General features: G+C 45.6%; 1 protein-coding gene across 6 annotated transcripts in view; it reads right to left on the bottom strand.

Annotated features, from left to right (window-relative positions):
• Positions 1-333: 333 nt before the first annotated feature.
• SLC45A1 (solute carrier family 45 member 1) overlaps positions 334-15,057 on the bottom strand; it is a 16,262-nt gene continuing 1,538 nt past the window's right edge. For 2 of the 6 annotated variants that reach the window (XM_026862836.1, XM_026862839.1), the window contains exons 2-9: positions 11,847-12,259; positions 10,765-10,857; positions 10,068-10,292; positions 8,271-9,010; positions 6,973-7,126; positions 5,699-5,875; positions 4,796-5,001; positions 334-4,729 (exon numbers count right to left, since the gene is read on the bottom strand). In XM_026862836.1, coding sequence (XP_026718637.1) covers positions 4,448-4,729; positions 4,796-5,001; positions 5,699-5,875; positions 6,973-7,126; positions 8,271-9,010; positions 10,068-10,292; positions 10,765-10,857; positions 11,847-12,246 — 2,277 coding nt within the window. In that variant the 5' untranslated portion in view covers positions 12,247-12,259 and the 3' untranslated portion in view covers positions 334-4,447. Of the gene's footprint in view, positions 4,730-4,795; positions 5,002-5,698; positions 5,876-6,972; positions 7,127-8,270; positions 9,011-10,067; positions 10,293-10,764; positions 10,858-11,846; positions 12,262-13,306; positions 13,504-13,873; positions 14,150-14,173; positions 14,670-14,708; positions 14,713-15,000; positions 15,006-15,057 lie in introns of those variants that run through there. The other 4 variants (XM_026862835.1, XM_026862840.1, XM_026862838.1 and 1 more) reach the window with 4 other exon arrangements.

Below are 15,057 nucleotides of genomic sequence, written 5' to 3'. Positions count from 1 at the left end.
CAAATAGTTGCTGTAAAACCTGCATACAAGGAGTAAACGTAAGCCAGAAGCAGAGTAGAGTATCATCAGGCTGCTGCACAGGAAAAGCTAACACAGAAATATACAGATGAAGCTCAAATCTCTAACATCATAATTCTTCCTAGCATTTGATAGCAATACTGTTAAATGCCTTATTGTTTGAGTAGCTCTCATAAGCTTGGTTAGCGCTGTACTCACACAAACCAAAATCTTCATTTCTGCTCCGCTGTTGTGATTCCTCTGTTGGCTATTCCATTGGCTACTGCAACAAAATTTGTTATCCTTGTTCAAGAAAGCTATCACTGGATCCTAGAAAAAGCAAAAACAAAACAAAAAAGCTGACATACAGCTTATATACATGGTGAATACTGCATCATCCCCATTGCAGCCTGCTCCTCGGTCTGCAGACTCCTACTCTGTGCATGCTTCACATCTGAATTCATCTGATTAACATTACTCGTTGCCTGCTTTCTTCCTGCTGCAGGAAAACTTCTGTATTCCATAGGCTGGGCAAGCTGATGAAGCAGTCTCCCCTTTGTTTACTGTTAACTATCAGTGCTACTTGGGTACTGGACTATGCTGTTGCCTTTCAGATCTAAAGTAAAACTCCTTGGATACCACTCGGTGGGGACATTAGGCATAAGCTGCATACACTAAAAATTCTCATTATTCCATGCACTTAGCATTTCCACACGGGATATATGAGAGGGAGAGCACGTTGGCACAGCTTTTAACACAAAGAACTCATACAGTGTAGAACACTGCCTTCCCAGAACCTTCAGACCATTAGGAGACAGCATGGACAGCGAAACCAACAAAACTAAGGATTCTAGTAAAAGAACTCTAGTCTGTCCTCCTGCTGCTGCCCTACAACTTTTGCTGTTGTCTTGAGTGTTGCAGCCTGAAATTTGCCACATTAAACAAAGGCACACTCTCACTAGCACCTTCCCTTCCACTGACCCTGCTATAGAAGCAGCAGCCTGGCCCAGAGGAACTGCAATGGAAAGTGGCTGCAGTCATTTCATTAGTGCACATCAACAAAAACCTTCCCAGCAGAAAAGCTAGGCTAAATGAATCATTACGTCTTAACGACCAGCAGTATGAAAAATGTCAATTTAGATAAATTAAACAGATGCTGGAGATCGCCCTTGGCATTTCAGCTCCAGCAGTCATAGAATTCTCAAGATGTTTACTGTACTTAAAGCAATTCACTGAGCGTTGTTATGGTAATGGCATCTAAAAAATCTCTCCCTGTCTTTCAGTCTGAGGGAGGGAGAATATACATTACATTAGGAAAGCCACCTTTTACCCAAAGACAGAATATTTTTTTAATAAAATCTACAGAGTACAAGATGACTAACAACTTGTTAGTAGGAAATAAATTGTCTAGACAACTCTTTCCAAATAATTCCCAATATCCTTTTTTTCTGTATATAGTCATGCAATTTTACTCGATTTGATTCTTGAAAAGACTTATTGTCTTCATTCAAAGATACAGCAGAAATTCCAAAAATCGGTAAGTTGTCTTTTTTTGAGAGACACAGCAGAGGTCAAGTGAACTGCAGACACACAGTGAAATGGTTACAGCTAGCTTAATTAGAAACACGAGACAATTATTAGGTGCTTTCTCCGTCCTTCTCCCCATTTTCCCTACTTCTGCGTATGTGTTATAAATACATTTATGACCATCCACAAATAATTGCCATCAAGCAACTTTTAATGATAAAGACTTAATCAAAATTAGCCTTTAGGCACTGCTGAAGAGATTAAACTACAGCGCAGCATAAAATCACTTTCCTGCCTAAACTCATGCATCTTACTTCTAAACAGCAGCTTGCGGATTTAGACAGAATATTTGAAGCATTTGGATTCCAAAAGGTAAGCATCACTTTGCAGTTCACATTTCAACAGTGACCACATACAGTAATTTTTGTAAAACACAAGCTGTATGACAAAGGAAGAGAATAAGCAAGTAAGCAGTGCCTCATTTCTACGGATTTGGTGTAACTTCCAACTCTGCGTGATGGTGGCATGCTCTGGGCTTTTTCCAGACACCACCGGTATTGCCCAGAGCCCCAAAATGACATACATTGATGCTGACTTCAAAGTACTATGTATGTAAACACTACATAAATACATACGCAAAATAAAGTCCATATCCCGTAAGATAGAAAATGTAATATATATTCTATTGGACAATGCATATGGGCATAGCAATAGTTTTGTAACTATACATAAATGTATTTCATAATATTATTTACAGATGGAAGCAGAGACAAACATTACCAAACACATTGATTTCATCTATTCTGTGAATCTTTTGAAGATTCTTGCTTGCAACAAAATGATCTGGAACTCCAGCTACCTAGAAAAAGAACGTGCTCAAGATCCATCTAGTGCAGTAATGCTGGCTAAAAAGAGGAGAAAACATTTTAAGAACTAGTACTGCATTAGGTAGTGAGACCAAAAAAAATATTTAAGTTTAAAAGTTCGATAAGGAAGGGAAATTAAGGTTACGCAGCAGACCAACAAGAAAAGAGAAATTCTCCAAAGTCAAGTCTTTAGATTGTCAGAAATAAGAAGCGCCAAATGTACGGTATCTCATGCTATTTTGTTTCAGTTTAATCCTGACCATTCTTGGAGACAGCTGTTCTGTAATTAAGGAAACGGCACATCACAGATACTCCTGCAGATATGACACTACGTAAGCCCAAAGGAAAAAAAGAAAGATGAATAGACTCATCAGTGTGACGGTCCTTTACCTCTGAGGGCTTGACTTTGTAACTTCAGTAGCGTTCCTCCATTTAAGTAAATACTGAATCTCATGAAACTTGCTTCTCAAATTATAATTAAAAAAGTAATACTCAGGGACAGAGGATAAAAACAAGAGGCTCTTACAAGTCGTGCATTATGCTTGCAGCACTGGAGTACAGTAAGCCACAACGGCTAAAGATTAAACAAGTTATTTCATCTTGGCATCATAGATCAAGCATCAGAATAAACAGGTGAACAGTCAAGTACAACTCATTTAAAAGGACTGATGCTCCAGAGAAAACCCTTCTGGATCAGGTGAGCAAAAATAACCTCTACAAGAATGCCATGCACAGCACGCGTAAACACCAAAATGCCCATCAGGCTCAGTAAACCTTGGCTGCCTACCCAAACACAGATGCAGGCTGACAGGGATCACAGAAATAATTTTAACTGGATTTCAGTTGTCATCTTGGTTCTCAAAAGACTCCTGGGCTTAACTGGAATTTCTATGAGATCTCACACAGTTATGACCTTCCAAAAATCAAAATAATTAATTCTCTCAGATAATGAAACCCAAAGCCCTTTTACTAGTTTCAGTGAGACCCAGAAGATGCAGCTCTAGCTGAAAAGTACTTAATCACCAATCACCATGCAGATTTTAAAACATCAGAAGGTACAACTTTATGAAAAGCATGGGTGATGCGCTGCAGGCTTTCACACAAATTGTTTTTATTAAATTCTCAACCTAACTTTGAGAGTAAGCTTCTGCTCAAGGGCAATTCATGCAAAAAGACCCTTCTCCCCAAAGCTGGGTTACGAACAACTACCCATCCTCCTGCTAAATCATCACAAGCCCTTGTAGTCTTAGTTAAGTCTAATGTGGAAGGAAATACATGCGTATTAGCAACCATCACTGTAGGCCACAGCCAGAACCTACAGAGTGAGGTCTGGGAACCAGGCCGCTGCGGTTTCACCCCACAGTGCCTCTGTGGAGCAATTCTGCCGGTGGGAGCTCTGCACACCCAGGAGCCTGGCCATAGCACTTTACACCACCTGAGCAAGATCAGTCACTCTCAGCCTTTCCAAAGTTGTCAAAAGCACTCTCCAGAGCCGGGTCTACCATGGGCAGAGGCTGGGACCTGCAGGTTGGCCCTGCTGCTCCCTGAGGCCTCGCAAGAGTCACCACTAACCTCGATGACCGAGGACCAGGGCTTTCTCCCTGGCCATGAGATGGCACCTTCTGCCCACGCAGCTGGCGGAGTGCTGCAGCCCCAGCGCTCCTGCAGTAGCGGTGCCCGCAGCTCACTACCGCCCTGCCCAGGCACCAGACTTTCAGGTCCCCTGCCTCAGGCCGGACAATGCCACTCATCCCCCAAGGAACGACGGGGCAGCTGGAGAGAACAGCCCCACACTGACACCGCTGCTTCCTGTTGCTGCAGCCCCAGGGTCACAGAAGGGCCCTTGACACCTCAGGGGATTGATGACTGGTGCCAGGCGCCACCGACTCACCCCTTGCCCTCCCATGGGCAGAGGAAAGCTTGGTGAAGCCAGCACAGACCTTCTTGCCATTTGCCATGCCCACTGCTGCCATCCCAGGGGTGTGTGAGCCCATCGCACCATGATGGGGAGACCAAGGGCAACGCAGTGAGGCAGCAGAGGCTGTGGCGGCTTCTGTTTATTCATTCCGCGTGTGGGGCAAGAGCGGACGCTGCTCCTCGGCGGGCGGCAGCTCCTCAGTGGGTGGTGACTCGTAGGTGACGCAGAGGGATGAGAAGAGACAGCCCAGGAAGGACACCAGGCTGGCGAAGTACATGGCGCCGCTGGCGCTGCCCACAGCTGCCGTCAGCGGTCCCATGGCCAGGGCCACGAGGATCTGTGCCAGGAAGTACTGGCAGCTCAGCAGGGAGATGTCAACGCCCATCCCGCGCCGCATGCCCTCCGCCTGCGAGCCTATGAACTGTGGGGGACACAGTGTAAGGGGGTGCCGCAGGACTCCCTCTCCCCTCCCCAGCCCGGGGCTCACCTCGTGGCTCTGGTAGTAGTCGCAGAGCAGGGAGTAGGGCAGCGTGCAGAGCGTGGCGAAGAGGATGCCGTAGGTAGCGCACAGTGACAGCACCACATAGACATTTCTGGAGAGCGTGGACAGCCCCGTGCCCAGCCCGAAGGCCAAATATGCCACAAAGTACAGCGTCCGTGTGCTGAACCGCTCCTCCAGCTTCTCCAGCGCAGCTGCAAGACAACGGCACAGCACTCGGGGTGAACTGTAGTCCTCCCTGCTGCTCGCTGGTTAGTGGAGCCAAGGGGTGCACCTTCAGGCCCCGCAGCCCAGCCATTAGGCAGCCCCATCTCAGCAGCAACCGTTAAGACTTCGAGTAACTGGCGGCTCACGCGTGAGCACCAAGGACCCCTTTCGAATCCTGCTGCTATAACGCGGCCTTGCTGCCCTACCTGTGTGAAGGGCACAGCAGAGCTGAGGCCTGGCAGCGCCCCTGTCCCATAGGGGGAAATGGGAACATGGCAGGGGGCAGGGCAGACGCACGACACGTACGACGAGGTGCTGGGGTCGTGCATGCTGCCAGAGAGCTCTGCCAGGGTCACAAGGGCACCAAGTGCTGCTGCACTAGAACTGTGCCTGTGGTGGCTGTGTGTATTTCTGGATTCAACATATATTGAAAATGCCACTTTGTAAAAGGAACTACATACTAACAGAGATAAATTTTCACTGGACTGCTAATCTCATCTGCTGTCTGTGCAGGCCAAGCTAGCTAGCAGAGACAACACAGTGAAAAAGAATGCTTTGCTTCAGTAGTTATGCTGCATGGCAGACTATGCGCAACATAAATGCCAGACTACTTCTTGCAGAAAGCCACTTAAGGAGCGGGTGCATCTTTCTCACAGCAGCAGCTAAGATGGCTGTACAAAGTACCTGAATAGAAAGCAGCACTGAATGCATAGATGCACATTCCCCAGCAGCCCATGGTGACCCCAGCGTTGTACTTCTGATACTCATCTGAGTTGTGAGGCGCTTTTGGATTCCCTCGAAACACTACTTCTCCCATGAAGTCAGTGTAGAAGAGTAACATCCCCTCAAATGACAGCCATCCTGAAAGAAGCCAGAAGTAACCTATTAGGATTGCAGAGTATCTGTTTCTCCTTGTAAGCTTACATGGATGCTATTAGCTATATTAAAAATCACAACTTAAGACAGGTACAACATGAGTATTATGTAACATTCAGCCACATTTAGCCGAGGCTGCTGTTCTCTGTGCATTATGCTACAATATTTGTCAAAGACATTCCGGATTTTAAAGACTAGAGGCTGACTGCAGGCCACAGAATACTGGTTTAGCAAGACAGACAAACAAGATTACAGCAGTCTGAGCTGCCTTCAGCTTTTGACAGGACAAAACGCTCAGTTTCAGTGTGGTTCACCACACAGTCATTTCAGATTGCTGTTGTCCTCCCACACAGAACTAGAAGGTATGCTGCTTATGTCACAGTTGCAGCCTCTAGAGCACCTCCGATAGTTAAGTACTCAAAAAACATCATCAAGGTCACCGATGCAGGCAGTCTCTTAATTCCTTTCACTGCTAGTGAGTTTTAATTACCTGTTACCTTCTGTCTAATTTTGTGTAAACTGGATTGCTTGCAAGCCCTTCCTAAGAATCAGTCACGCCCTGGTAAGACTACAGGTAACAGTGCACTAGTTACAGGCGCTCCTGCGGTGTGGTGTTCCGCGCCTCCTCACAGCCTGTTCTGGGACCCCTACACACATGCCGTCAAGGGGAGGAAAGTGAATGCCCGTCTTGGTTGTAAGCAGGGAAATACAACTAATCTTGTCTCTCTGCTCAGAAATGCCAGTTTCAGAGTGTTTTTTAAAAAAAAAAAAAGTCCGTAAGTTTCAAGTTCAATGTCATTTCTCATACCAGTGTGAACATTCCATTTAACAGTTGCACTGATTTAGGCTATTGTTATACCCTTTCTAGGAATGTAGGCTTTACTGTTGTGGGTTTTTTGTTTTTTCCTTTCTCATTGTTCTAAGAAACTAAATACCAGAAAAGTACCTTATTGGTGAGTGTATATGAAACAAATCATGTCCTCTCTAGTTAGCAGCCACTGCAGCAATAGATAAAATCTTTTAAAACATTCACCTGAGGTAGACTACTTCACGGTGAAAGCAAGACAGCACTTTTTGAATACCTAGGAAGTGGTTGATGCAGAGGTTACGAAGAGCCTTGGGCATCTGGCAGATGGTCGAACAAAGAAGTTTCATGGAGAGTGGTTGCTCAGAGGACTCGCCTGATCCGTTCAGCTCGCTCTCATACTTAACACCATTCAGCAAGATATTAGCAACCTGTACCATAAGAACTCCCAGGTCAACAAACACAGTCAGAAAAACCTCAAACATCCTTTGAGCAAACCTATACAATATCACACAACTAGTTAAACAAGTTAAACTCTGCTGCTGCAGTATGTTGACCTGGACTTTAAGAACAGTGTATTTAGCTAAGCTGTAAGTTCAGCCTTGGAACAAGTGTTAAATGGCAGCACCATGCTGTAGCTTTCAGTATACTTGAAACAGTATTCTTCACTTCTCATTTGGCAACCACATCCAGATGCTGGCATAGGGAAGGCATAAACCCCACTGCATTTAATAGGAGCTGTTCAGGTGAATTTGGTTCCTGAAGTTTTAAAGACAACAGTAAAGAAGAGCCTGGTTTTAACTGAAATACATTCTCATTGCTTGCTAACCTTGATGCTTGATCTCTACGTGCACAGTATGTAAAATCCTGGCCCTAATGAAGTTTGCTCTCACAAACTGGGTCAAAGTACAGCAACAGCAACAAACAAAGAATACAAAACAAACAGAAAACCCACCCAAACACCCCCCAAAAAAACCCAAACCAAAAAACAACAGAGGACAGTTTACCTCATCCTGGATCAAAAAAAATGGGCCAGCATACAGAGGTCTCAGACATTCCAAGTTATCACCAACAGTGGGAGGTGAGGTCAGAGTCTTATCCCTGGGTAAGGGAAACCTCACCTCCCTGATGGAACCAGATGTAATGACTGCCATAAGGAGAAGCTCATGGGAGAATCCTATCCCTGGCCCTATCTTGCAGGTATTTCTGTGGAAAGGGAAGATACAGTCTCAATAGAAACGTGTCTTTTTCTGCTCTCATGTGGTAGCTCCCTGGGTGGTGAAGCAGAGCTAAAAATACCAACCTAAGTTTCACGTGTGGCCTGGTGATAGTAGAACGCTCCCACTTCTGGCATCTTAACAACAGTGGTTGACAGACTGCCAGTCATAATTCACATCCTACCCGCTACTTTACCGATCAAGTCATACCTACTATGTTCCCACCGTGACTTTTACAAGCAAACTATCACGAGCATTCTTTAAGGACGGATTTGTGCACTGCACTTTTAAAACTATATGAAGAGATTAAATGAATGCTCAGGTTTACACGGTCATATCATTGATGTTCCACACTTACCTGTTGGCTGAAGGTTACATTTCTTCGTCTGCTATTTTCTGGACAGTGTCCCGTTACGATATCTGGAATGGCCAAGGTCTGAGGTCTTTTCAGGATCCCTGGCGACCGTGGCTTTATCGCATCCAGTGAGCCCACCCTTAGGGCCTCGCCGTCAGGCCCTGGCATTATGCTGCTCTCCCCTTGCTCCAGAACTCCGTTTTCTCCTTGGTAGCAGCCATCAGGCACATGAGGGAAGCTGACACTGATAGGCTGCCTGGGCAAGCTAGCTGGAAGTGCTAAATAACTACTGTGCCCGCTTGTAAAACAGTCTATAAGCACACTGTCAATATTTGAAGTCCCAAATGATGATGCAAACTCATTAATTCCTGTCAAGGAATTGTCTCTGCTGACAAAACTGCCGTATTTGGGCGTGAGTGGGCTGAGGGGGGAAACGGGACTCGTAAAACTTGAATATAAATGAGCTGAGTTATGAGAAGCAATGCTTTCATTTACACCCTCCTCAAAGAAGAAAGGTGGAGAAGGAGGGAGGGGAAGACTTGGACTCTTCATCACCTTTTTCTTCCTGCTAAAGGACCTTAAGGGTCTTTCTGGAATGCTAATTAGAGTCAGCACAGTAGTGATAGTCAGTATAACTGAGGTGAAGATATAGATGACGCGAAGTTGCCCTCCCACAGCTTTTCCAAAACTGGTTTTATCCCAGTGTATTCCTCCAACAACATAACCAAAGCCACCTCCAAGACCTGGTGGAAAAACAAAGCTGAGATTATCTTCCCTAGCCAATGCTGCAAGTCTGTAACAGCACACCATCATTTGTCTAATGATTTGTGAATAGAATACAATGTGTCACCTCTGTTTTACTAATCAACCCCTTTTCAATTTAAATTAAGTAAAAAACACAGTTATCTGTGCCACAAGGACAGTCTGGATGTACAAACACGGTACAGAAAGAGGGAGAAGGTCAGTGCTGTAGAAGTGATGATACAAATAATCAAAAATGGTAGTTCTTTCTTTGTCAAGAACAAACCACTTTACCTTCAGCTATTTCAGTCCGTAAAACGGAAGTGTCCACCAGCCTCGTGGCAAGGCTCTGCAATCAGTCAGCTAAGACTGTTTTCCTGAAAGTAAGTGAAAATCCATTTTCCTCACTCAGTTAGAGGAACGCAGATCTAACTGCGTCCAAGACAGACCGAATCACTTCAGAAGCATAGCAAGCTCATTACTCAGCTACATGCCGACAGCGTACAAAACTGCCACTGCACTACTAATGATGAACATGGAAGTTCTGAGGGCACCAGATACCTCTCTCACTCCGTTCATGTGCTGAAAGCCTTGCAATGCTATCCTTTCTTTCTTACAAACATATTCAAGAGCATGAAACAGTCTCCTGACAGAGAGGAAACCTAGACTAGGGCAGTACAGCAATTGAAGATGACGGCGATGAGGGATCACAGCACCCAGTATGCGCTTTCCCCTCCAACAAAGTAACTAAAAAAGGCTTTTTCCACAGCTGCAGGAAGCCAAACCTCCTCTCTTGAGGGATAATTTTGTTTCCACAGGTCATATAAAGGATGTGCAGGACCTTCAGATCAACAGCCCAGGACTGTGTTTTGTTTGGTAGTGACAAAAGCCTTTTGCAGTAAGCAGAAATTTGTTTTCAAAGTTAATTAGTGCTACCTCTCCAGATATTTGGTTATTATGCTTATACAGGAAAAGGCCAGTGATCTACACTCTGCTTTCTCACAGGAGGGCTTGTTTACTTAGCGTTGACATCACCTGGGAAGCACCAAGAAAGCATACCTGCTAACAAAGCGTGGATGTTGAGGCCCCTGTCTTGATCCACTGGGCTGCACACATCCATCATGTAGGCATGACTGGGATTGTCTGCTGAATCTGCGCTGAAGTCCATGAGGACAACACCACAGACCGTAAGAATGATCCCCCATTTGTGGTTATTTGCAGTGTCAGACAAGGCACTCCCTATATCTTTGCCGTTCAACATAAGCGAGAGCCCAAGCAATGCTCCTGGGAATAAAACCAAATCACATTCAATCAATTGATGGTTTGTAAGCAAAAAAACCCTGCATTGCTCCATCACACTCTAAAAGCATTATACTACCTGTACAGCCTTGCAGTGAGCACTACTGGTCTTGTTCAGATCACCCCAGTCTGGGGAATGAGCATGACCTATAGGATATATGTAATCCTTTTCCGCTGTTCAACTTTACAAGTGTCTGGAGTTGTTTTGGGTCAAAAACACACATTCTTGACCCTCAAAATATCATCTCTTCAGACTCTGACAAGAGAAGCTTTTACGTACAGATCTCCAGCTGCCAAAGCATCGCCTCAGTGCTGCTCACCGCTTTCTTCAGACCCACAATACCCAACGCTTCAGAGACATTTTGTTCAGCCTAGTACCCCAGGGAACGTCACAAGAGACAGATGTGCTGTGTTTCTACTTTACATGCATTACACCCATTGTTTCTAAAAGACGTACCTACTGCTAAGACCAGAATGAAGGGTCTTCTCCTCCCAAATCTTGATGTGCATCTGTCACTCCAGGCCCCCAGCAAAGGCTGTAGCAAGAATCCTAGGAAAAAGGAATCACCGATAAGTAGCATTTTGCTACAAGCCTGTTTCACAGGGAAGTTAAAATAGGTACCTTAAAAGGCAGCTGAAGGCAGGACACCATGGCACAGTGATATCCCCAGTGGGTACCAGTCACCCAGGTGTGCATGCAGTGTACTGCCTTAGCTTTTCTCGGGTCAGGGACTGAATAATGCAATGTGCCGCTGCTTAGGTGGCATCATTAACACAGCAGAATTTGACCTCAGGTGAAGAGTAAGAGTGCGACAGTTAAACGTTCTAAAGCGCCCTGTTCCTTACAAGCTATTTCATTTACCCCGTCTTAAATGGGATGTCCCCTGCAGAGTTAGCTTGGAAGATAGCAAGAAGCAAACATGCGAGTTGGAAAGATGCTTGTATTACTCTGGGCCAGCCTCTGAGCAGAGGGCTAGCCACTCTCTTGTTCTGAAGTACATCCCACGAGTACAAGAACAGGCAGAACAAAGTTTCTGATAGCCCATCCTATGGTTCTGCCCATAGTAACGGATGTGCTCCCAGCCCCTCCTCCGCACTAACGCGAGTAATCCAATAACCATAACAGTAGCGGTCAGTGGTCTTTCACCACTGGAACACTTCATTTGTTTCAGAAAGTTAAACAGGAGAAGGTAATCCTACTCTGCTTTTTTCACATGCCCGTGGGAACTGCCTCTGTATGCTTTTATTCATAGAGACATAAATGGATACCCTGATCCTCTTTTGCTAGTTTTTACACATAGGAACAGAGTAATCAAAGCTTGCCCTCACACAATATGTAAGAGGCTGAGAAGCCACGAAAAGAACAGAACTTTTGATCACACCTGGCCCATTTCAGGCAAGACACAGCAAGAATATTTAATCATTCCATTGTCTAAAATTCTAGCTAGTGCTCCTTAACCTCAAGAGCACACAGAATAATCTTGGGAACAGTTGAGGTGGAAAAAACAAGAGGGAAGAAATAGCACAATGAAAAGCTACCTAATATAGGGCTGATGAACCACACCATTCCATACAGTTGGTCTGGAAGCCCCATCTGAAGCAGCACAGGAGTAACATAGGCTGTTTCCATGGCATAGCTGAACTCGAGCCCAAAGAGAATGCACCCATTAAAGAGGAGTTCTAGGAAAGACCTCTGAGGCTGGAGATCCCCAAAGTCAATCAAATCAATAGGACATGGAGTATTTGGCGGTGGTGGTGGCGAAGGACGAATGCGTTTTCTCCTTTTCGGATGTCTCTTGAAGTTGTTGGCCCGATGACTTATGTGCCGTGTGACTGATCCAGAATAGCCTGGAACTTGTGACCTCCAGATTTCCTGAGAAGCCACACTTGGCAAGAGCGCAGCATCGCTGACAGGGGTTGTTGCAGATGGCGGAATCATCACGAGTAGGCGTCTGGAAGAAAAATAGCTCAGAATAAAATGGCTGAGTAAGAAAACTTTGCTTAATTTCATTTACTGAAGTTCAAGCAATTTCTCAACATTCCTCATATCGAGTGAGACCTTCATATTAGCTACAACCTTTTCTCTCCATCTCTTGACATGAGGCGTGTACATTTTATAGGCACATCTCCCTCCATCTTTCACAAATGAGATGTCAATAGATTCTATCTCGGTTACCTAGGCACTGACTACCATCACCTGGGATTAAGACTGAAATATTTAAAACGATTAGCAGCCAGACATGTCACAGCTCCCAGGAGTTCCCATAACAGCAATGGCTTTACATTTATCTGCAAATTCACTTGAGCTAAATTCAAGATGAATCACGACCTCAGTTTAAGTTTACAATAACGCAAAGCTGTGGCTTGGCTGCAGATCCAGAACCCTGCTGCAATGTAAAATCACCTTTCGGTACAGATCCTACCATTCCTGCTGCCTGTACTGAGGCCAAGGCTTAATGAAAAATTGTTTTCACGGTGACTGAATTTGGTTTCCTTCCTATTTACATTCCTGAATTCAGTAGGGACTTGCTGTTCCAAGGACAGGGTCTGAGCATCTGCTTCTCGATGGTTCTATTTCCATAAGACTTTACTGGAGCACCCTAAGAATGTGTTTTGAAGCTCAGACTACACAAGTGGAACGCCTGGATGAGGTCAGCTGGCAACAAATATGCTTGGAACCAGAAGCTGGTATCATTTTTCAGTACAGAAACTGAAGTTTCAAACTAATTCCTGAGAAGATGACACCTACCCCACAAGCCACCCTCAGCACTGCTACTCCTCTCTCAGAGATTAACAGCATTCAAGTACCAAGCAGCCTCCTTGGGTCTCATCAGAATCACTTCTGAAACCAAAGCGCGCATACTGTGGTGGGTACAACAGCCAAATGGGTTCCAAAATACCATCTTGGGATAGATGCCAACAGATCAGCTGAATTAATGAACCACATGTGACTTCTTGCCTCTTGTTGCCAGAAATGGAAACAGCTCGTGAGGTCTGACCTTTTCTTTAGGCTTTCTTGCCCACAGACCAAAGGTGGCTGCTGCACAAGGATGGCTCCGCATCACCCCACACCTCTTCAGGAAAACCCTCACAGCTGCACAGCAGTAAAAAAAACCAAACCTCTTTTTTTTTTCTTACAGTTTCCCTGGGGAAAAGACTCCCAGCTGTTGTGCTGCTTTGGCTGTACAGAACTCCCACAAACTCCCATTTTCTGCTGCTTCCTCCGGTGCATTTCGTGCACCAGTTTTTCTTCCTGTAACCTTTAGTCTACGCAACACTATTCTTTGCTGCATACCCCAAATTATTATCAAAAGCAGAACTCCATAAGCCCATGTTTACTGCCATGCTGACACACAAGATTGTTAAGCATGGTGGTATGACACCCTACACAGAATGATCTCGGTTCCACACAAGCGTCGAAAGAGAGACACTGCTTGATGCAAAACTGAATGCCAAGCACCTCACAGAAGACTGCAGCTGGAGTAACCTGACTGTATTTGTGGCTTGAGGGGGAGAAGGAAGGTTGGAAGACAGAAGACATCTACTGAAGCATTACTAGCACTTACCATAGGTTTCCTTGAGACTGCTCCACTTCAGACCAAGATACATACCACGTGAGAGAGAACAACAAGCAATTCATAACTGTAGCTGCATGGCTTGACAACCCCCATCTCACGAGGCACCAACAGTAAGCTGCATTTTGTTAGGAAACCTCATCAGACACAAAGTCCCCTAGACAGGCTGACAGACGGAGAAGCATATGGAGACTTCGTGAAGATGCCCACACCAGTGCTCCCCTTGACAACGTTTTTGTAAATTACTGAAAACTTTTTATGATCTATGTCTTTCATAAGCAGAGTACTTACTTTGCAGGAGTACCTCGCTCAGCCCCCAGGTCAAACCAATTCCCTCACAATGAGAACTTGTTAAAAATTAGGAGACAGATCCCAGAAAAAAGATAGAACGAAAACCCAGTCAGACTCAGGAGGGATGCTCTAACGACCCTTTCACAGAGACACAATACAGCTGTGCTAGCACTCCATTTCACCGCTGATACACCTTGCCCTTTGCACCCAGAGTGTTGGTTTCCCTATATTCACCTCTAAATTTTATTTCATACTACATCCTCTTTCATCTGCCTGTCTGTACTGCAGAGATTGTATCGTGAGTTTTAAGTGGCAACATTTTAGTGACAGAAGAATCCCTCCGCATGGCTCAAAAATACACAAGGTGCTCTGTAATTACTTAAAAGGCTATTATTGACAGAGTATCACCAGTCCAGCAGAAAGTCAGCGTGAAACTGTGAGCTGAGCCTATATTCCTCATTGCCCGTTTTCCTCAAGTTACGAACCGTTCACCAGAGGACACCTCCAAACTTCAGCCTGTCCTCAGGTGACCATACCCGCTGGTCACGACAGCTTCAAAGCAGGAAACCTCTCACGCAGGGTGGAAAACCATTCCGGCTGCTAGCTTTCACCGTCAACAGTTATGTGCGAATTTTGGCACCGCGTCTGTTCCCCGCACCGGCTCACCCCGGTCTGCAGGGCCCCGCCGAGGCCGGCTCTGCCGCCTGCACCGCCGAGGCGCGCGGCCAGCCAGCCCCGTTCCTCCCAGGCCCCCTGCACCGAAAAGGTGTTTCTCCTTCTTCGGCAGAATCTGGTCCCGATTTTTCTGCGGTGTGTGCCGAGGGCACCGGCGCTGCGCGGGCCGCCCAAACGCGGCTGACAGCCGAGAACGCGCCGAATCCAAC

Source organism: Athene cunicularia (assembly GCF_003259725.1).
Source record: "Athene cunicularia isolate RWA chromosome 21 unlocalized genomic scaffold, athCun1 chr21_part1, whole genome shotgun sequence".
Lineage (NCBI taxonomy): Eukaryota > Metazoa > Chordata > Aves > Strigiformes > Strigidae > Athene > Athene cunicularia.
Note: the sequence above shows the minus strand (reverse complement) of the source record. Positions and strands in the feature narration are given on the sequence as shown.